Here is a 20,763-nt window from a genome sequence, read left to right as displayed (position 1 = left end):
CTTCTGGCGCTCTTTGGTGTGATTGGGTGAGAGTACTGTCAATCTTGATCCCGCCCCGCCCCCGCGACAGCTTGCAAAGCGCCTCCTCGGAGCTGTGGGCGGGGCCACCTGAACGCGGATTTCGCGCGCCCAGAGCGTCGGGCTCTTATTGGTTGCAGCCCGCAGCCCTTTGTGGGAGCGTCACGCGTCGTCGGGGTCCGGAGGTGGGCGGGGCTGCCTGCTGACGCAACGCGCCGGCAGCCAATCGACGTCGGGAACGGGCCTCCGAGGCGGAAGCGGAACGGCCAGGGCGCCGCGAGATCGCAGCTCAGCTCGGCGCGTCTCCCTCCGCCGCGCTCGGGGCCTAGCGGAGCGGCAGGGGCGGAAGTGCTGGCGGAGGGAGACGGCGGCGCGGCGCGGCGCGGCTCGGGGCGGGGTGGTCGGGGCGGGGCGGCGGCGGGGCGGCGGCGGAGTGCGGAGGGCCGCGGCGGGCTAGGCCGCGATGGCGGCGTCGGCCCTGTACGCCTGCACCAAGTGCACCCAGCGCTACCCCTTCGAGGAGCTCTCCCAGGGCCAGCAGCTCTGCAAGGTCCGTGTCGGGGCCCGCCGGGCCGGGGACCAGCCCTCCTTCCTGTCCCGGGGCCTGCGGACCCTCCCCTCCTGGCTGCCGGCGGCCCCCTGCCCCCTTGCCCCGGGGGTGGGCGCCCTTGGGTGCTGTCAGGGAGCGGGAGCCCCTCCGCCCGGCCAGCCCGAGCCCCGCTGCCAGGGACCCCCAGAGGCCTGGCGGGCGCCCTGCAGGCCGGGGACCCCCCCACGGCCGAGACAAAGACCCCCGCCCGCCCTCGCCAGGAGGCCCGGCCGCCGGGAAAGCGGGACCCGGGGAGGGGCCGCGCTGACGCCCCTCTGCTTCCAGGAATGTCGGATCGCGCACCCGATCGTCAAGTGCACCTACTGCAGGTCGGAGTTCCAGCAGGAGAGGTGCGTGTGCTCGCGGCTGCGGGCGGGCGCTGCGGGCGCTGCGGGCGAAGCGTGAGGATCCCGGTTCGAGCCCCCCCCCCCCCCCCCCGGCTCCCCACCTGCAAGGGGGGTCGCTTCCCAGGCGGTGAAGCAGGTCTGCAGGTGTCTGTCTGTCTCTCCCCCTCTCTGTCCTCCCCTCCTCTCTCCATTTCTCTCTGTCCTCTGTCCAACGACGGTGACAGCAGTAACAACAATAACAACGATAAACAAGGGCAGCAAAAAGGGGGGGGGATGGCAAAATGCTGCTGCTGCTAAGGATGTAGAGAAAGATTCTTAATATTAACAACTGTATCCAAGGGTAAAAAGTGATTTGTTAGCTGTACTGGGAAAAGGCATGTCATTTTTAACAATACAGGTGTAGCTGACATAGAACATTAATTCAGACACGTGACCTCATGATCCCAATTTTTAAAAATTATCTTTACCGGCTAGAGACAGGCACAGACAGAGAGGGAAGGCTGAGAGAAATAGAGGAGGAGAGAGACAGAGACACTGGTAGAGGTTCCCCTGCAGGTGGGGACCAGGGGCTCAGAGCCAGATCCGCCCCACTCCAGATGTTTACACTGCAGACCCATAGGTGGAGTGAGCCTCTTAGCACCACGCAGACGCCCCCCCACTGCCTGTAGTGAGAATCTCTAGGATCTCCTGTCCCCGCAACGTCCCAGTCTTACTCACTCCCGCTTCCCTGGCCCCCCAGTCTGCACTAAGAGGCCGTCTCCCGGGGCGCGTGTCCTCCTCAGCGGTAAGTCTTGATGGGGTGCTTCCACGGAGCGCGCACACCCACGGGAGCAACCCAGGAGAATCAGGAGTAATTCACTCAAATGTCATGGGTAGATATTTTGTTTCTCTCAGGAGATCTATTAAAAACAGAATGAAGAGACAGAACCAAAGTGTGCGCTCTGCTGGGTGAGCTGTCTCCCGGCCTCCACGACTGTGAACTTTTAGGAACTAGGCAAGAGACTGCGTTTTATCTCTCTACCAAAAACTACAGTAAAATTTGTAAAGACATCTTGATAGCAGGAAAATTAGTAATGTGCAACTCTGAAAAGACTGTTATGTGCACATCCAGAAAAAAGTTGTAGTCCTTCACACACACAATTTTGAATAATAGCTTTGCTTCAGTTCATATTTGTGCTAACTCTTGGAAAAAAAAAAATACATGTGATCATCTCTATAATTTCTTTTTCAGCAAAACTAACACAATTTGCAAGAAGTGTGCTCAAAATGTGAAACAGTTTGGCACGGTACGTCTTATATTTTCATTTCATCTTTTACTGGTCATTGTTTTTCACAAAGATTAACCTTTTTAAGCACATGCATTGTTATACTGTTAAAACAGTTTAACCTCTCCTGTACAAACTATTGTATTTTACTGTTGACTGTAAAGCATTGATCCCCCAATGAAGAAATCTGAAGGGGGAAAATAAACAGTTAAACCTATCAAAATAATTCCACGAAAGAATTTTTTTTTTGGTAGCTAGTTACAAAAAAAAACAAAACATTTTTTTTTAAGTCTATAAGCCTCTAGGGCACATTAGACCCTCCAATCCCAGAGAAGTTTCCTCTCTTCTAAGGATGAAGACATCTAAATGCAGCCAGATTGTGTGTGAGTCTTTAGAATATATGTGGGACTTGAAATTGCTCCTGCTAGTTGTAGAGATTATAATCAAACAGGTTTTATATAGCAGCATAATTAGTCAGGCATTTAGGCAAACAAGTCACAGCATTATCCAACAAATCACTTTTTCACCTGTACATGACGAGTCATCACTGGTATGCTACCATCACAGTTGATCAAAGCGGCGGCCGCAAGTCTGTATAAATTCACAAATGCTCTTTTGAACATAGAGAACAATCATGGCATGTTTGTTTACGCTTTATATGGGATATGTCGTGCCAGTTGGTTTAGTTGAAAAATCATTGACGCTAAGAATTGCAGTTCTGGTATCTGTATTTGCATATGTTGGAAGATGATAAGGCTTTGTGGTATTTTTTTTTTTTTTAACAAATGATGCAATCGTAAAGGTGATACTAGAGTAGTGATTCATTCTCCCAAATACTAGGTCCATGTAATGGTTTTGTCACTGTGTATTTTTACTTTTCACTCTAGCAGATATTATATCTGTTACTGAGAGAACCAGAGTATTACAGGTGCTGCTGGGGACTGAGCTCTGGACCCCACGCTTGCAAGCCCAACACTGTCCACTGTGTGCCTCCCGTTTCACTGCTCAGAATTTCTCTGTGTGAGAAAATAAGATCTTCTCGTGATCATCTTGAACTATTCAGTAGGGTAGCAGTGAGCTCCGTGATCCCAGAGATAAGTATTGGTTGCGTGAATCAGGCCGTGATAAATGTCATTGACTGTGATGGGGTGACATACTTGGCAGAAACGTTTCCATCTGCTAGTTTGCTTAGCGTAGCCTGAACTCACCCTCAGATGTATGCACCCTGGATGCTTTATGCCGCAGACTTTTGAATGCTCGTCATGCCCTAAAGAAGGTTTTTGTCTGTTTTTCAGCCCAAGCCTTGTCAGTACTGTAACATAATCGCAGCATTCATTGGCACAAAGTGTCAGAGATGCACAAATTCAGAGAAAAAGTACGGACCGCCTCAGACCTGCGAGCAGTGCAAGCAGCAGTGTGCTTTCGATCGGAAAGAAGAAGGGAGAAGAAAGGTATGCTAGGTGTTGTGTCAGCTTCTGAAGCCAGAACAGTGAACGAGACAAAAATTAAAGTGCATACACTGCTGGGGCATGCTGTGTCCTTGGGTCCCTGAAATGGTAGCTGGGCAGAGACCGCCGGCTTTTTCTTTTTCTGGTTTGTGTGACATGTAGATTTAGCTGGTCAGTTAGGACTACTGCACGTTGGGCTCTGTTCTCTGTTGAATGTTCTGTACTGTTTGCTACTTTTTCTCTGAACACCAGAGCACTGCTCAGCACTGGTTCCTGCTGGGGCTCAGGCTTGAACCTGAGAACTAGCAAACACCTGTTCCTCCTGAGGGTGCTCCTGTCTCCAGTCACAACATGATCCGATGAGCACTCAACCTTGGGCTTTCTTCTGTGTCTGTTTCTGTGCTAGGTCATTTTGGCTCTCCTGGTATGCAGACAGGTCTGGCTGTGGGGACAGCCTTTGTTTCTGATCAAAGACTATGCTCTTAAGAAGCCAGGCTGATACCTAGAGCAAAGGTCTTACAGTATAGCCTCAGTTTGCTTACTTCCCAATAAGAGAAGTTCCTCTGTCCAAATTAAAAATGACCCCAAACTGGGGCTAGCAGGCGACTTCCCAGTTAGAGTGGGTGGTAGTACACTGTGCCAAGCACAGGGGTCAGGGTTTCAGCCCCTGTTCTATCTTCCTTTCTCTCACCCTCTGCATAGAAGAAAGAAGGGCCTCTTCCAGGAGCTGTAAATTGCTGACACCAAACCCCGACATAACCCTGGTGACTGAAAAAAACATGGGGTGTGGGGCTAAACCATGTCATCAGTATTACTGCTCTTCACACAGGAGTTTTCCCAAGTTCCTTCCTAGAAAAGAACTGTGCGAGTGTGTGTGCGTGCGTGAGTGTGTGTGCGTGCGTGTGCGTGAATGTGAGTGTGTGTGCGTGTGAGTGTGTGCACGTGTGCGTGTGTGCGCGTGCGTGTGTGTGTGTTAGGGGGTTGGGGTGTAGTAAGAAGTGGAGTCACATGCATCTTATTTGATGGGTGATTTTAATCTAACATGTATTCTTTAAAAAGGTTGATGGGAAGTTGTTGTGCTGGCTCTGTACTTTATCATACAAGAGAGTTTTACAGAAGACAAAAGAACAGAGGAAGAGCCTGGGATCGTCACATTCAAATTCCTCTTCTTCATCCCTCACCGAGAAAGACCAGCATCACTCAAAGCACCATCACCACCACCACCACCATCACCACCGTCACAGCAGTAGCCATCACAAGTAAGTACTTTGAAATGATGGTTTTTAAATCCTCTCTGCCATTAAACAAACAAACAAACAAAAACTATTTATAGGATAGAAACTAAAAGAAATTGAGAGGGAAAGCAGAGATAAGAGAAAGAGACACAGCACTGTTTTACTACTCATGAAGCTTTCCCCTTGCAGGTGGGGAGCGGGTCTTTGCTCACAGTGATGTGAACGCCCTACCAGATGCACCACCGACACCCGGCCCTTCCTCCCTGACGTTTTAATGCCATATATCAGAGTCCGACTTCTGTCACACATTGGTAATGCTTTGTGCTGTGTGTGGCTAGTGTGAGTAGGACTGTTTCCCTGATTTACTCAGTGTTTATAGTTGTACACAGAGTATTTTAACAACTTACCATAGGGCGGGTGGTGGTGTACCAGGTTCAGTGCACAAGGACCTGAGTTCGAGCCTCCAGTCCCCACCTGCAGGAGGAAAGCCTTGCGAGTGGTGAAGCAATATGGTAGGTAGGTCTCTCTCTTTCTCTAACACCCCTTTCCCTCTCAATTTCTGAGTGTCTCTATTGAATAAATAAAGATAATTTTAAGAATTTTTTTTTTTTCCATAATTTTTTAAAATTAATATTTATTTTCCCTTTTGTTGCCTTTGTTTTTTTCATTGTTGCTGTAGTTGTTGTTATTGCTGTTGTCATCATTGTTGGATAGGACAGAGAGAAATGGAGAGAGGAGGGGAAGACGGGGAGAGAAAGACAGACACCTGCAGACCTGCTTCACTGCCTGTAAAGTGACTCCCCTGCAGGTGGGGAGCCGGGGGCTCGAACTGGGATCATTATGCCGGTCAAAAGACAGAACATTGAGGAAATTATTGTGTCATTTATAATCCTATCGTGAGGTCAAAGTGCAAAACACCAGACTTCATTGACTGTTAGGAATTTATTTGATTATTTAAAGTTATTTTAAGGAGATAAACATCAGAGCAGGACTAGAAAGCATAATGGTTTCTGCAAAGAGACTCTCCTGCCTAAGACTCCAGAATCCCAGGTTCAATCCCCAGCACCACCATGATAAGCCAGAGCTGAGCAGTGCTCTAGTAGCTCTCTGTATGCATCTTTCTGCATTTCTGTATCATTAAAAATAAATAACTTAATTTAAAAAGAGACACCAGAACATTCTTCAGTTCTGGCTTATGGTGGTGCTGGGATTAAAACTGGGACTTTTAGAGCCTCAGGCGTGAATATCTTTTGGATTCACCATTATAGTGTCTCCCCAGCCCACTGTTACACACACACACACACACACACTTTGGCCATCATTACTTTGTTCTAATAAAAGTAAATTTAAAGCAATGACCGTGAAGTGAATGTTCAGGTCTTTGTTTTGTTTTTTAATTTGCAAAACAGATTGTAGCACTGTCCTGTGTGACTGGTGATAGAAGCAATCTGGGTCCTGGGGCCCCCAAACTGTAAGAGCCAGTGCACTCTGTCTTATTTTGGGTCACTCTGCCATTACTTGTGGTCAGTAGTGGGCTGCAGGATCGTAAGATTACAGGGTGCTTTTCACACAGCACCTGCCACCTCCCAGCGATCACCCACCACAGAGTCTTCACAAAGTCTTAGAAGCAGTTTGTTTGCTTGTGTGATGTCTTACTGCTTTCTTTTTGCAATCTCGTGTGTCAGACCACCACATCCCACATGTGAGTGAAACCCTCTGGTAGTTGTCTTTTGGCTCTTTACTGATTTCGATAAGTATCATCTTTAGTTCCATCCATTTTGTCCCAAAGGACACAATAGCATCTGCTTTGATGAGAAGCCATGTATTTTTAACTATCTCTACTTTTTCCTGAAATATATAGGCAGGACCCAATATAAAAATAAGTAGCTAGGAGATTCTTTAAGTGTATAAGGAAGAAAAACATGATAATGACATCTTAATTTTTGATGTGTGCAGTATAAAGGATCTTTAAGAGGGGCGGACAGTGGCTCACTGGGTTAAGCGCACGTGGCACAAAACACAAGGACTGGCTTAAGGACCCCGGTTCGAGTCCCTGGCTCCCCACCTGCAGGGGGGTCACTTCATAAGCGGTGAAGCAGGTCTGCAGGTGCCTTTCTCTCCCCCTCTCTGTCTTCCCTTCCTCTCTCAGTTTTTCTCTCCTATCTAACGATAATAACAAGGGCAGCAACATGGGAAAAAATGGCCTCCGGGAGCAGAGAATTCGTAGTGCAGGTACCAAGTCCCAGCGATAACCCAGGAAGCAAAAAAAAAAAAAAAAGGATCTTTAAGGTGATTTTAATTAATTCTCGTGAAAAACCAAGAATACTCCTCGGGGCCCGGGTGGTGGCTCATCTGGTTAGCGCACATATGCAGGGCCCCAGGTTCAGGCCCCCACTCCCCACCTGCAGAGGGGAAGCTTCACCAGAGAGACTTAGCCCGGTAGGCAGCCAGGCTGGTATCTTAGCATGCTTTGAGGAGTGAGCATCAAGGCGCAGAGTGAGGGAGCACGGGCTGTGGGGAAACAGGGCCACCTGCATCTCGCATCAGGCATTGGAAAGCTGGGGTGAGAGTTCTAGAGTTTTCATTAAAATCTCAAGCTCTGTGATTTCTGTGCAGTCACTAATATGCTTACTCACACTGAAACATTGATAGTGCTATTAATCCACGTGCAACTACTTGACTTACTAGGACTTAGATGAACTTTGTAATAGAAACAACAACACAGCGGGGCTCTTCGGGGGCCTCAGCGTGTGTCAGCACAAGGAGCTAACTGGCCTGATGGAGTCAGAGCTGCTGTTCTCCCAGCCTGCCCTTTGCTTGTACTTGTTCTTAAGAATGGGGCGCGATTGTTTCTGCCTTAAAACTTCTATAGGTAAAGGACAAGTACATTTTACTTTTACTTTTTCTTTTTTCTTTCTTTCCTTTTCTTTCTTTCACCAGAACACTGATCAGCTCTGGCTGATGGTTGTGCTGGAATGAAACCTGGGACCATTGCTACCTCAGGCACTGAAGTCTTGTGTAGTCAGCATGCTATCTCCCCAGCCCTAGAAATAACTGTCAGACACACAAAGGCAGATGGACATATTTCTGCTTATTTCTATAAGCCTGTACTATGCTACAAGGTTTCCTTTATGGGATTCGTGTAATCCTCGTAGCCTCCTGGGTATGCATTGTAGCCATTTTACTGAAGAAAGGACTTCTTTCGGAGAGACCAGAGCCTCCAGGTATGGGACAGGGCCTACATCCTGGACCATGCACTTGTTGACCTGCAGCCTACCCCTGGAGCTGCCTCTGTGACTCTCCATGACAGTACCGGCAAAAGTATAGTCAGTCGTTGCTGCTATCAGCAGGGCTTCACAGCACAAAATACAAAGACACTTCGGAGAGGCTTCTTGGGAAACCCAGGCAGCAAACTGCATAGATCTTGTTCCCACTGACCAACGGGGGTCCCGCCAAGGAGACTGTGCATGCAGGCTTGTTGCTGGGAAGACCTTTACTCTAAGGAGAGCTTCTCTGTCTTAATAACAAGGATGCTCCACACACCACGATTCTTAGCCTTTGAATTCTAGAACTTGTTCTGGTAGTTTTTATGTTTGTATGCCCTGATTCTTGGCATGATAGCATTAGATGAATCATGAAGATCCTGGTGTAAATGAAGATTCAGTCCCTGCCATTGCATCCTAAATGATTCACAATGGCAAGTAGTGATGGGATCAGGAGTCTTTCCTCTTAGAGTGGACAGCTCATCACAGAGACGCCAGCCTAGTGTGCAGTCTGGGGTCTGCCTTTATCTCTACAGATAAGTCAGAAACACACCGACTGATCACCCTGGGAAGAATATTGGTAAGTGTGAATGTAGTAGATAAATGTCACCAGAGTCATTGTTGTGTTTTTCAGAATTAGCAACCTGAGTCCAGAACAAGAGCAGGGACTGTGGAAACAGAGGTAAATATTGCACCATTTTCCCACTGTGTTTTGAAATGTGATGTCCCCTTAGCTTTCTTACATAGCGTTTTAAACGATGTTCAGTACCTTAGGGAAGGAATAGCTTGTCATTTGGTGCCTCTGCCCTGTTTTGTCTAATTATTCTTGTTAATGTTTGGTTTCAGCCATAAATCCTCTGCAACAATTCAGAATGAAACTCCAAAGAAAAAGCCCAAATTGGAATCTAAGCCATCTAATGGAGATAGGTAAAAACGAATTCTTTAAGTGCTGTGAAAAGTCAACTCAGATGAACATTTATGGTTGATTACCAGTTAGTAGGCAAAGCTTAGAAACGTGTGTCTTCTACCTTGGCTTCTTTAAGTCACCTAGAAAAATAAACACATTTGAGTTTTTTTAGCTTAATTTTGGCAATAAGAAAGTGGCACTGCCCTATGCTTTATTTGGGGAATTAACTTTGGGTTTTAAGGAAAAGAAAAACAAGTCTGAAATCAGAACATTTCTCTTATTCTCAAAGGAACACAAATTTAAGTGTGATACTTAAACTTAACCTGCTTGTTGGATAGTGTTTTAGATTTAAACGATTATGAGAGTGACTTTGTTTTAGTTCACTAGCCAAAAGTTTGCTGATGATACTGTACAGATTGGCTGCCTATTGCTTGACCCTAGAAGCATTGCCCCCTAAAAGCTAATACTGAATTATATTTCTGCAGGTGTATGTAATGTGTGCCACTAGTAAGGTAATTTGCCAGTTGCAGCCATTTCTGTCAGGTACATATTTTTTTGCATTAGCCTTAAGGATGTTTGTGGCATTGTCTAATTTATGCATTTTGAACACCTGCTACTTTCTCTTCTACTTCATTTAACTGTCTTTTTTTTTTTTTTTTTCGTTTTAGTAGCTCTATAAATCAGTCAGCAGATAGTGGGGGAACAGACAATTTTGTCCTCATAAGTCAACTGAAGGAAGAAGTGACATCACTTAAGCGTCTCTTACAGCAGAGAGACCAGGCCATCTTAGAGAAAGATAAAAAGGTAAGACATGCTTCACAGGATCCTTGGCACTTAGCTCTCTTGTTTGACTGCAAATAAATAAAACTGCTCATTTCATTAGACTTTAATCATTTGCTATGACTCACTGTGCTTATTAGCACATGACGTTCTTTAAGCAGCGTAACACTAGCCAAATGGGACCCTAAGCCATCTACTGAAGATGGACACAGTCTTTCAGTGTCTTACTTGTGAATTGACAGCTGGTTTGAATTAGTGTTTTCTGTAGTCTTATAATTTAAAAATAAGTCTTACATCTTGATTGGAAAATGAGATGTAAATGGAATGTTAGGTAAATTCTTGCTATTTGAGAAAGTACAACCTCTGATGTACCAGTCATGTGATTTTTTTTTTTTTAGATGCATTTATTTATTCCCTTTTGTTGCCCTTGTCTTATTGTTGTAGTTATTGATGCCGTCGTTGTTGGATAGGACAGAGAAATGGAGAGAGGAGGGGGAGACAGGGAGAGAAAGACAGACACCTGCAGACCTGCTTCACCACCTGTAAAGCGACTCCCCTGCAGGTGGGGAGCCGGGGGCTTGAACCAGGATCCTTACGTGGTTCTTGTGCTTTGTTCCACATGCACTTAACCCACTACACTACCGCCCGACTCTCTTGTGATTGTTTTAATACAGATATAACTAATAAAATAATGCCCTGTCAGTTTCCTGTGTGATCAGTGGCTAGCAGGATATGTCTAAAATTATTTTGTCAGAAGTAAATCACTTACTGAGGGCTTGTATATCAATTAGATCAATAGGGGAGATGAGCTGTACCGTCTGTTCAGTAGAAAGGAGCGTTACAACACTTTTAGGCTAGTGAAGCTTTCCTCGGGCTGTGAATCCCGAGGGAGAGCAGCGGCATGCTGGTGGTCCCATGTAGGGCAGGAGGCGGCCTTGGAGCCGTGGGTTAGGCCGTGCTGAGGTTAACTGGCTGTGGCACTCTGAACTGGAGCTCAGTGCTTTCACTCACCTCTTGGGTCACCCTGTTCTCGTTTTCAAGATAGCACCAAGTGTGCTTGTTAGGAGCCAATGAAATACCATGTTCTTTTTGATTGTCAGGATTGTTTTTTCCTGAAAACTTAAATTCCTACAAATTATTTTAAACTAAAGAGCTATGAAGATTTTAGGCAAAGAATTTTAGAGACAAATACAGGTTATATCTTTTATTAGCATAGGTCAGAGTTGAATAAAATGCTAAGAGTTCTGGAAAAAAGCAGCAATTGCAGACATAGTGAATTGTGGTCTTTTTCCCTTTCCTAGCCTGATATCCTTGCAGTTAATTAAAAGTTTTCTGCCAGGGCTTGGGTGGTAGCACAGCGGGCTAAGCGCACATGGTGCAAAGCGCTAGGACCGGCAGAAGGATTCCGGTTCGAGCCCCCTGGCTCCCCACCTGCAGGGGAGTCGCTTCACAGGCGGTGAAGCAGGTCTGCAGGTGTCTGTCTTTCTCTCCCCCTTCTCTGTCTTCCCCTCTCCATTTCTCTCTGTCCTATCAACAACGACAGCAGTAGCAACAACAATAACCACAACGATAGAATGAGCAAAAAAGGGAAAAATAGCCTCCAGGAGCAGTGGACTTGTGGTGCAGGCAACCCCCAGCAATAGCCCTGGAGGCAAAAAAAAAAAAGAAAGAAAGAAAGAAAGAAGAAAAGTTTTCTGTCATTGTTAATACCATTTCCTGAAATATGGGTGCTATGGAAATCAGCTCTGTTGTAAGAGAAATAACAACTGTTATATTAAAATGACTTAGATTCAGCTAAGTTGGTTCCTAGAGTCTCTTTCACTTTTAGTCAGTGACTTCTACAACTGGTTAAGTACTTGATCTTGAATATACAAAGAAGAATAAAGAAATAAAGCATGATCCTTATCTTCCAGAAATTCATAATCCCACAGCAAGCCACTGGGTAGTGAAGAGAGTATCTTTTCTGTTCCTATTGTGAATTGCCATTTCAGAACAAGATTGTTTTGCAGTATGGGGAACACAATTAAATCATCCTTTGAATTTGACAAAAGCAATAGCACTTACTCTAAAGATCTGGATATAGGAGACCATGCATGACTCCCTTTTCTCTCTTTGCTGTTGTCCAACTCTGTTTGGTAGCTGCTGGGTGATCATAAAAGAATCCTAAGTGTTTAAAGCTTATGCGCTGGGGGAAAATATCAGCAACTTCTTTCTGTGTGACTCTGGTGGTAATTATATAGTCTTAGCTTACTTTTAGTGTGAAGTCATAAGATTTCTTAGTTGTATGTATATCATTGGTATTTGTAGAAAAATCCTCACGTAATCTTGCTTCCCAAAGAGACTTTCCTTACCTTTGTGTCAAGTAACCCACTCTTCTTTCTCCTTCCATGCTAACTGTATTTCCCTACTTGGTTCTCCATTCATACCTCCAATTGAAAGTGCTATTGGATACACAATTGTGGCCATCAATTTTAAAGCTCTTATTTTTTTAAAGATTGTTCTTTGTGCTTATATTATTTCTGCCTAGTATGAAGGGCATATAAATTGCAGCGTTTTCCAAGGTGTTACCTAGTAAGTTTTCTATTAGCAGACCAGCTGCCGGCTCTGGTCTGATAAAATCACCTTTGAAAAGCAGCAGAAAAGGCAGCTCTTCAGAAGTGTTACTGATGCTTAAGTATTACTTTGACATTCTTTTGTTGGTCATCACTGGGCCTTCACTGCTCTGGCTGCCTTGGTGGGGACAAGGTGAGAAGTGAGAGAGGAGCAGGAGGAAAAAAAAATACCACAGCTGCCTCCACTGTGATAAGTGGGCTCAAACCCGAACCATGTGCTTGACAAAGACAGCCTGCTGCCAAGTGAGCTGTCTTGCCAACCCTACTGACATGAAAGTTCTGCTATAATAAGGTTGATAGAGTTCACCATTTCACAAAACAAATTCTGGACAAGTTATAAAACTCAGTAAACTACTGATAACATCTTCCACTTGTCTAATGAATCAGGGGTTTGTTGTGAAGGCTGTCTAGAATATGTCTGTGTGTGTCTGTATATACACATACACATGGCTGTGTTCCTGTGATCTTTCAGCTGACTGAACTAAAGGCAGACTTTCAGTACCAAGAGTCAAACTTGAGAACAAAGATGAACAGCATGGAAAAAGCTCACAAGGAAACCGTAGAACAACTCCAGGTAAATGACCTCTTGTACACTTAGCTCAGCTTGGCTCAGCCTGGTGTTAGTGTCCCTATTTTAGGCATAGCTGGTGCATGTTCTTCAGTTTTACAACAGTCTTTCATCTTGATTTCTTTAAAATAACTTGAATGGAGACTCAATCTATTTTAATTCTGGAATTGTTTGGTTAAACGGATTTCCAGAGGAAGATAACATTGGAGTATATTCCTTTGAACCTTGGGTGAAAAGCGAAAAATCAAAGTTAGATCTGTGAACATAATGCATATAATACATTGTCAGGACTGTGTGGAGGAAGCTGACGGAAAGAGAGGTGAGGGTTCAAAACAAACGTTGGGCCGCAAGCCCTAGAATGTGTCCTGTTCAGGGATGGGGGAGACAGACATTAGAACAAGCCTGCTCAGGCCCGGGTGGTGGCACGCCTGGTTGAGCACACGTATTACAGTACGCAAGGGCCCGGGTTCAAGCCCCCGATCCCCACCTGCAGGGGGAAAGCTTCATGAGTGGTGAAGCAGGGCTGCAGGTGTCTCTCTTCCTGTCACCCCCATCCCTCTTGATTTCTGGCTGTCCCTATCCAATAAAAAAAGATAATAAATAATAGTTAAAAAAAGAACAAGCCTGCTCTGTCTTGTTTGCTTGGTGTTATCTACTCCTGTTTGGGGGTTGTCCTCATCATACTTCTTTGCAAGTAGTTTAAGTTGAATAAGCTGTAAAGTGGATTTAGGAGCCAGCTAAAATTAGAAGTGTGAGCTTCCTAGTCTTACTCTTAGAATTGTGCAGAGAAGCCTGGCACATAGTAGGCACTGAGGCGTTGGCTGAGCCGTGGGGGAGTGCTGTCTGCCCTCTGTCCCGAGAGGCTGGCTTTTTGCTTGCGGCAGCTGCCACCCACCAGCATGGACTAGATTCATGCTGTTCTTGAGACCCCCGTTCTGCAGGGGGAGCAGCAGGACAACTAAGCAGTGACTGAGTGATAAAAGCCTACGTCCCACTGTTCCAAAAAAGCAGATTGTTTTCTCTTGTAGTTGTCAACTCCAGACCCCTTCTTTGACATTTTAGCATATCGGTGAGTATCTTAAACCCTCTTCCTGGTTGAGAACTGGTAGTGGTCTGACATCTTGGACACATTTTGCAGGGATGGTTGTCTTTGTTCCAGGTAACCACTGTGAGTTTGTGGCCCCCAGTTAGTGCGACTAGTGAGGGCTGAGCCACGCTTTCCCTGCTCTCCAGGGGCTCCGGCCCCCTTCCCCATAGGATCTTGGTATTGGTGACGCTTTGTCTTCATGACGGCCTCCTCTTTACCCCAGCCCCAGCAGCAGCTGTCCAGCACCAGAGTTCTCTGCCTAGATGAATGAATACAGTTAACTGTCTGTCTTACCTCTCTATGGCATGGAATTGATCCCTGTGGCAGAGTAGTTACGTATTTGTAAGTAACAAATCTAGAAAAAGCACCAAATGTCACTAGTGAAAGTTATGCAAATACAAAAATAATACATCTAGACAATCAAGAATAAACATTCTACCTTTCATATAGGAGGTAAGTGGATGGAGGAGGAGAGAGAACACTTGAGTGTCCACTGTGTGCCGGCCACTGTCAGGCCAAGTGCTGTATTTGTCTGATTAGTTCTTTCTGCTCCTGTTGAGGTGGGTGGTGTGTTTCTCTCCTGAATTTGAGAAGATGCGCTGCAGGTCCCTCAGCAGACCAGTGAAGAGCCAGCTCGGTCTCAGTCCTGACCCAAGTAGCCTCTCTTCAAAGCCTGCATTTATGGACATTTTGATTCAGAGTTTTAAGTAAGGCTGGGGAGATGGCATGATGGTTCTGCAAAAGACCTTCACACCTGAGCCTCCAGGGTTCTGGGTTCAGTCCCTGGTACCACCATAAGCCAGAGCTGAACAGTGTTCTGATCTTTCTATCTGTATTTCCCTCATTAAAATAAAGTAAATAAAAGATTTTTTTTCTTAAATCAGGACCTTAACTTTTTTTTTTAAGTTGTTAAATAATTTCTTTTGCAGGCTGGGCTGGAAAGACAGCATAATGGTTCTTTCTGCAAAAGACTTTAATACCTGAGGCTCCAAGGTCCCAGATTCAAACCCCAGCACCACCATTAGCCAGAGCTGAGTAGTGCTCTGAAAAATAAAAAAATAATAATTTTACAGGTTGCATAATTAACTGATACTGCATTGTAAAATTTATTTTTAATGTACCTGAGTTATATTTGGACTTACCATCATTTAACAGATAACTGTTGATTATTCTGTTTGTTTTTTACATATTTTACCAGCAAATCTATCAGTGATATAATGAGGAGACTGAACATATAAATACAGATAAAGAAATAAAAGGAGGGAGTCAGGCTGTAGCGCAGCGGGTTAATAAGCACAGGTGGCGCAAAGCACAAGGACCGGCATAAGGATCCCGGTTCGAACCCCGGCTCTCCACCTGCAGGCGGTGAAGCGGGTCTGCAGGTGTCTATCTTTCTGTCCTCCTCTCTGTCTTCCCCTCCTCTTTCCATTTCTCTCTGTCCTATCCAACAACGACGACAACAACAATAATAACTACAACAATAAAACGACAAGGGCAACAAAAGGGAATAAATATTAAAAAAGAAAGAAAGAAATAAAAGGAATATCCACTTTTTAATTTCTTGGTGCAGATCATTTGAGGGTCATCTTGGTCCTGGTCTGGAGCCTCTAGCAGCTCTGCGGGGACGACCTGAAGCCCATCCACAGATCCTTTCTCTTATGCCCTCTATTCATTCGCATTGGAAAAACTTGTTCACACTGCTGATTGAACCCATCAGTTCTACTATAGTTACACATTAGATAGTATGGAACTGAATGATTTCGGGAGTGAAAAAAGAAAACAATGAAAGCCCTGCACTGCCTGGGACGGCCAGCAGGAGATAAGTGAGCTGGTGGAGGGTGTTCACTTGATGGTCTGACTGCCAGTCACGCTGGTTGATTCCCATTTCTTAAACTTCTCAGTTGCTGGAGGAAAATAAAAACCCTGTAAATCTGTTGATGGTTTTCTCCTTTGAAACTGAGACGCTTTGTCTCCCCTTTATTTAATGGCCACTGAGTAGAGAGGAGTGGCTGGGCGTGCCGGTGAACATGCAGCTGGCTTCCTTGGCAAAGGACTGATCGCCCTTCCCTAAAAGTGCTTGCATTTTGGAGGCCATCCGTCTAAATCAAGGAGGGGCAGGGCTGAAGTACAGAAAGGGCACCTGGTGATGCCTGTAAAGGAAAAGGGTTTTCAGACATAAAGCAGTGGAAGGAATCCTTTAAAAATACACACTTTTCTGTTTCTAGGTCAACTCTCAGATTCCAACATTGTCAGTCCACCACCCTATTTTGACTCAGTCTCGGTGTTCGACCATTCATGTGCTTGAACACTGAATACTGAAAGGCTTTGAGCTTAAAAAAAGTCCAAATAGGGAGTTGGGCAGTAGCACAGGTGGCGCAAAGCACAAGGACTGGTTTTAAGGATCCCAGTTCGAGCCCCCGGCTCCCCACCTGCAGGGAAGTCACTTCACAGGCGGTGAAGCAGGTCTGCAGGTGTCTGTCTTTCTCTCCCCCTCTCTGTCTTCCCCTCCTCTCTCCATTTCTCTGTCCTATCCAACAATGACAACATCAGTAGCAATAACTATAACAATAAAAACCAACTAGGGCAGCAAAAGGGAATAAATAATTTTTTTAAAAAATCAAAATCATAACAAACCCAGGGCCAGTGAGCTGTACAGCAACTAAGAACAAAAGGTCAGGAAGGGTGTCTCAGAGGTGCCTCAGAATGATGACTGGAATTTGTGTGTGGAAAAGACATCCTAAGCTTGTCCTGTAAGCCAGTGAATATCAATTGAGAAACTTTGTACAGTGAGACAGATCAGAAATATTCCTCCTCAAATAGTGTAAGTCATTTGATCTATAAAACTTTTCATGTTCTTAAAGCAAAACGCTAACTTATTTAAAAATGGGCCTCTTTAAAGTGGGACTTTAAAAAGTTGCCTTTTTGTAACTGGCAGTGTTTTTAGGCAATAGTTATATTAATACTGACTTCTTCAAAGAAGACTGGCCAGTCAGTGGGATTTCCCATGTGTATCCAGCATCAGAGAGCTATGTGTGCTAAGCCTACCGGCTTTCAATCTAGTCACTGAAATCTTAGAAAACTAGAAGGAACAAGATAAAATAAGTCATACTTTTTCAACACGACTTTAAAATGCTTCAAATGATTTTAATCGTAAATGTTTTTGTCTCCTACAGGCCAAAAACAGAGAGCTACTCAAACAGGTTGCAGCACTGTCCAAGGGGAAGAAGTTTGACAAAAGTGGAAGCATACTAACATCCCCTTGAGAAAGTAGTTACTCAGAAGCTTAGTATTCCTGCTAAAAATGTAAATGGGGGGGGGGGGGGTCTGTGAAGCCCTTACATTCTGCGTAGTGGAAAAATATTTTTGCACACCAAATGAATTGGCGTGTTTCCTATTCACTTTTGTAACTGATACGCAGCATTTTTTAAGTTGTAAAACATGCAGATGAAACTTCAGCTGGTTTGAAGCACCTTTTTCATTCGATACCCAGGAACGCTCTTGCCAGCACTAGTGTTACACAGTTGTGAGGGGGGTGTGGACAGTGGTCTTCAGGGAGCACGACATGACAGGACAGGACACGCAGTAAGAACTCGGCTGGCGGGGAAGCGGCAGCAGGCGTGGCCCACGCAACCTTGCATTCTGCAGTGTGGTCATTTCAATGTGCTTTTCAACTCAGAAAAACAAAGCTTTTCAACAAGGGACATGGTAAACACTGGCTTTTGGTAATTGTGTTTTTACTTTGCATCCACATTGATTTGGGAGGGAATCATGGTGCTTTTGTTACATGACCTTTAGAGTCTGTAAATATGTTTTTAAAGTTCCATCATTAAATCAGTAGTGTGTTCATTATCAGTGTAGGGACCAATGTTTATTGTACAGTCTCCAAAGTAAAATACGTGTTTTGTTTTGTAAAAACGACTGTAGATTTTTACTTACAAGTGCCTTTTTGCCACCTAATGTTTTTTATTTATAGGAATGCTGATCTTTTGTACATACGGTTTGTTTTAAAGTCATGTTTATAAGTGTTTGTATATAAATGCATATGTACAGAAGCCTATTTCAGAATGAAGTCAGAGTTACTCGAAAAACGTCTGAGGTTGCATTGGAAACCAATAATGCATATAGACTTTTTAGAAGACCTTTGTGGACTGTTTCCATGTGACACGGGCAGATGGTGGTCATAGAAACTCATGGAATTATGTCAAAATACTTCCCCAAAGACTTAATTTTAAATCACTCTTGATAGAGTAATTTTATTTTTTATGTCATCTGGCTTCATGTTCATTTTTTGTTAGTAACATTTTTCCTTCTGTAAGAAATTTTGTGTTTTTTTCCTGCCATGATCAGTATATATGCTTTTCCTATAATATGTGGTTATCTAATATTTATATGCACCATAATTGATTAACTTTAAAGCAGGTCTGGATAAAATTAAATAACTTGATCTTTGAATAAACTGGAATCTACTGTAAGATTCAGGCCTTACGTATTGTATAAGAATATTGTGCCAGTCTTTTAAAACTGTGTGTGGAAAGTTAAGGTAGGATCGAGATAAATCACGTGAAGTTAGTCTGTATTCTGGGCCAGTGGTTTTCAGCTCAGTGGATTTCTTTTTCTATTCCAGTTTAGACTTGGATGCACCAGCACAGAGGCTTTACCCTAAAGAGCTAGGAGTTTATGGGCACACATAACTTGGTTTCAAGTAAACAGTTAACTGGATTTGTGGCTTTGAAAATGTTGCTTAAGCAAGCATGATTATGAATGTCGGATCAAAGACTGGCTTCCCTCAGAAACAGGGTGACTGCAGTTGTTTCTGGCATGACTACCATTTCAGGAAACAGTTCCTATAGTCACTAAGTATAAAGTGGCATCAGGTAATTCCTTGCCCAATTTGAAGTCATACAGCCTAGGACAGTTTTTAAATGTTATCAGAGGCTCACTGAATCAGCCAGACTTGGGAAAATTAAATTTAATACTCCCAATAGTGATATTGAGATGATGCCTTCTTAACACAGATTTTTTTAATGTTTACAGGATTTTCTAAATTCATAAAATTGTTAGCTTTCTTTAAAACTCATAACATTTAGGGGGCCAGGCGGTAGTGCAATGGGTTAAGCACACATGGTGCCAAGCGCAAGGATCGGCATAAGGATTCCAGTTCAAGCCCCTGGATCCCCACCTGCAGGGGAGTCGCTTCACAGACAGTGAAGCAGGTCTGCAGGTGTCTGTCTTTCTCTGCCCGTCTGTCTTCGCCTCCTCTTTCCATTTCTCTCTGTCCTATCCAACAACAAACTACATCAACAATAACAATAATAACCACAACAAGGCTACAACAACAAGGACAACAAAAGGGGGCTGGGGGTGGCCTCCAGGAGCAGTGGATTCATAGTGCAGGTGCTGAGCCCCAGCAATGACCCTGGAGGCAAAAAAAAAAAAATTATATAAATTTATATTCAAATTTCATGACCATTTGTCATCTACAGCAATCCTTCTGGTTTTAACTGTCCTTACACCTCGTTGGAGCTGCTACAAAAGAAAGATGACCCTTCTCTCTTAGTAGGTAAATTAAAGAGTGACAGGATATATAACTTTCTAAGTTTGAAGGCTGAGACGGTTTACGGGCTTCACACAGTGTTTAGTCCTAATTGAATATCCTCCTCTTTTTACTCCATGACCTTATTTTATAACGGAACCTTTTCTGCCGCTGTATAAACAAGTAACTGAGCCCCATTCCCGGTCTGTAGTGTATTGACATAATGAGCTGATACTCTCTTGATGTGGACCTGTAAGTGGATACTCCGGTGTGCTGTGCTGTGCTTTCTAGCCTGTCTCAGCTCTTAACTAGCATCTACCAGTGGAGAGTCATTTTGGCTCAAGTTATTTATGTATTAATAGCCTGTGAATATCGCAGACCTTTTTAGATTGTATTGGTCTAAACATGCATTCTACACTGAACATGTATAGACTTGAAATACTGTACTTGTACACATCTGACTTGATTTTTTTGTACTTTTTTCTAAAGCAAATATTTCACAATAAAATCTTGTCAAAAGGTTGGTAATAAGGTTTCCTATGTCTGCTATAATAAATCAACTCGGGAGATAGCCCCTACAGCACCATGAGCCAGAGCTGAGCAGTGCCCTGGTCTCTCTCTGTTCCTCTCTTTAAAAATAATAAAAAGGGTAGTCGGGAGGTAGCGCAGTGGGGGTTAAGTGCACGTGGCGCAAAGCGCAAGGACCAGCATAAGGATCCTGGTTCGAGCCCCCGGCTCCCCACCTGCAGGGGAGTCGCTTCACAGGCAGTGAAGCAGGTCTGCAGGTGTCTGTCTTTCTCTCCCCCTCTGTCTTCCCCTCCTCTCTCCATTTCTCTCTGTCCTAACAACAATGACATTAACAAGAAGGACAATAATAACAATAAAACAACAAAAGTCAAAAAGGAATAAATAATAAAATGGAAATATGTATGTGTGAGAGAGAAATTAACAGCACAGCTGAATTCTTGCAGTTTAGGGAACCAGAAAATACAATTTGCAGAAAACTGGACCAGGAAAATGAATACACAGTTCATAGGAAAATGCTCTTAACTATGTGAGGGCATGCTCAACCTCACTGAGAGAGAAATGAAAACCGAGTTAGCATTTCTTG

General features: G+C 44.3%; 1 protein-coding gene across 9 annotated transcripts; it reads left to right on the top strand.

The window, feature by feature from the left end:
• Positions 1 to 276: 276 nt before the first annotated feature.
• FAM76B (family with sequence similarity 76 member B) lies at positions 277 to 20,183 on the top strand. Of its 9 annotated transcripts, none has more exons than XM_060179686.1 (10): positions 277 to 568; positions 893 to 957; positions 2,186 to 2,240; positions 3,515 to 3,670; positions 4,727 to 4,926; positions 8,779 to 8,847; positions 9,012 to 9,092; positions 9,741 to 9,876; positions 12,937 to 13,038; positions 15,049 to 15,374. In XM_060179686.1, the coding sequence occupies exons 1-10, from the start codon at positions 482 to 484 to the stop codon at positions 15,094 to 15,096; spliced, it is 999 nt and encodes a 332-aa protein (XP_060035669.1). In that variant the 5' UTR covers positions 277 to 481; the 3' UTR covers positions 15,097 to 15,374. The 9 variants fall into 9 exon arrangements, with proteins under 9 accessions (XP_060035669.1, XP_060035670.1, XP_060035668.1 ...); XM_060179687.1 differs by lacking the exon at positions 15,049 to 15,374 and adding an exon at positions 14,061 to 14,673; XM_060179685.1 differs by lacking the exon at positions 15,049 to 15,374 and adding an exon at positions 17,293 to 20,183 and having other exon boundaries at positions 278 to 568; positions 9,744 to 9,876.
• Positions 20,184 to 20,763: the final 580 nt, after the last annotated feature.

This window comes from Erinaceus europaeus, chromosome 20 (genome assembly GCF_950295315.1).
Source record: "Erinaceus europaeus chromosome 20, mEriEur2.1, whole genome shotgun sequence".
NCBI lineage: Eukaryota > Metazoa > Chordata > Mammalia > Eulipotyphla > Erinaceidae > Erinaceus > Erinaceus europaeus.
Note: the sequence above shows the minus strand (reverse complement) of the source record. Positions and strands in the feature narration are given on the sequence as shown.

What these genes read in the sequence shown, in the direction of transcription:
- FAM76B (XM_060179684.1), top strand. Translation starts at nt 482, where the DNA reads ATGGCGGCGTCGGCCCTGTACGCCTGCACCAAGTGCACCCAGCGCTAC. An exon ending in ATGTGAAACAGTTTGGCACG is followed by an intron (nt 2,241 to 3,514) that starts GTACGTCTTATA and finishes TCTGTTTTTCAG; the next exon opens with CCCAAGCCTTGTCAGTACTG. An exon ending in AAACCGTAGAACAACTCCAG is followed by an intron (nt 13,039 to 17,292) that starts GTAAATGACCTC and finishes TGTCTCCTACAG; the next exon opens with GCCAAAAACAGAGAGCTACT.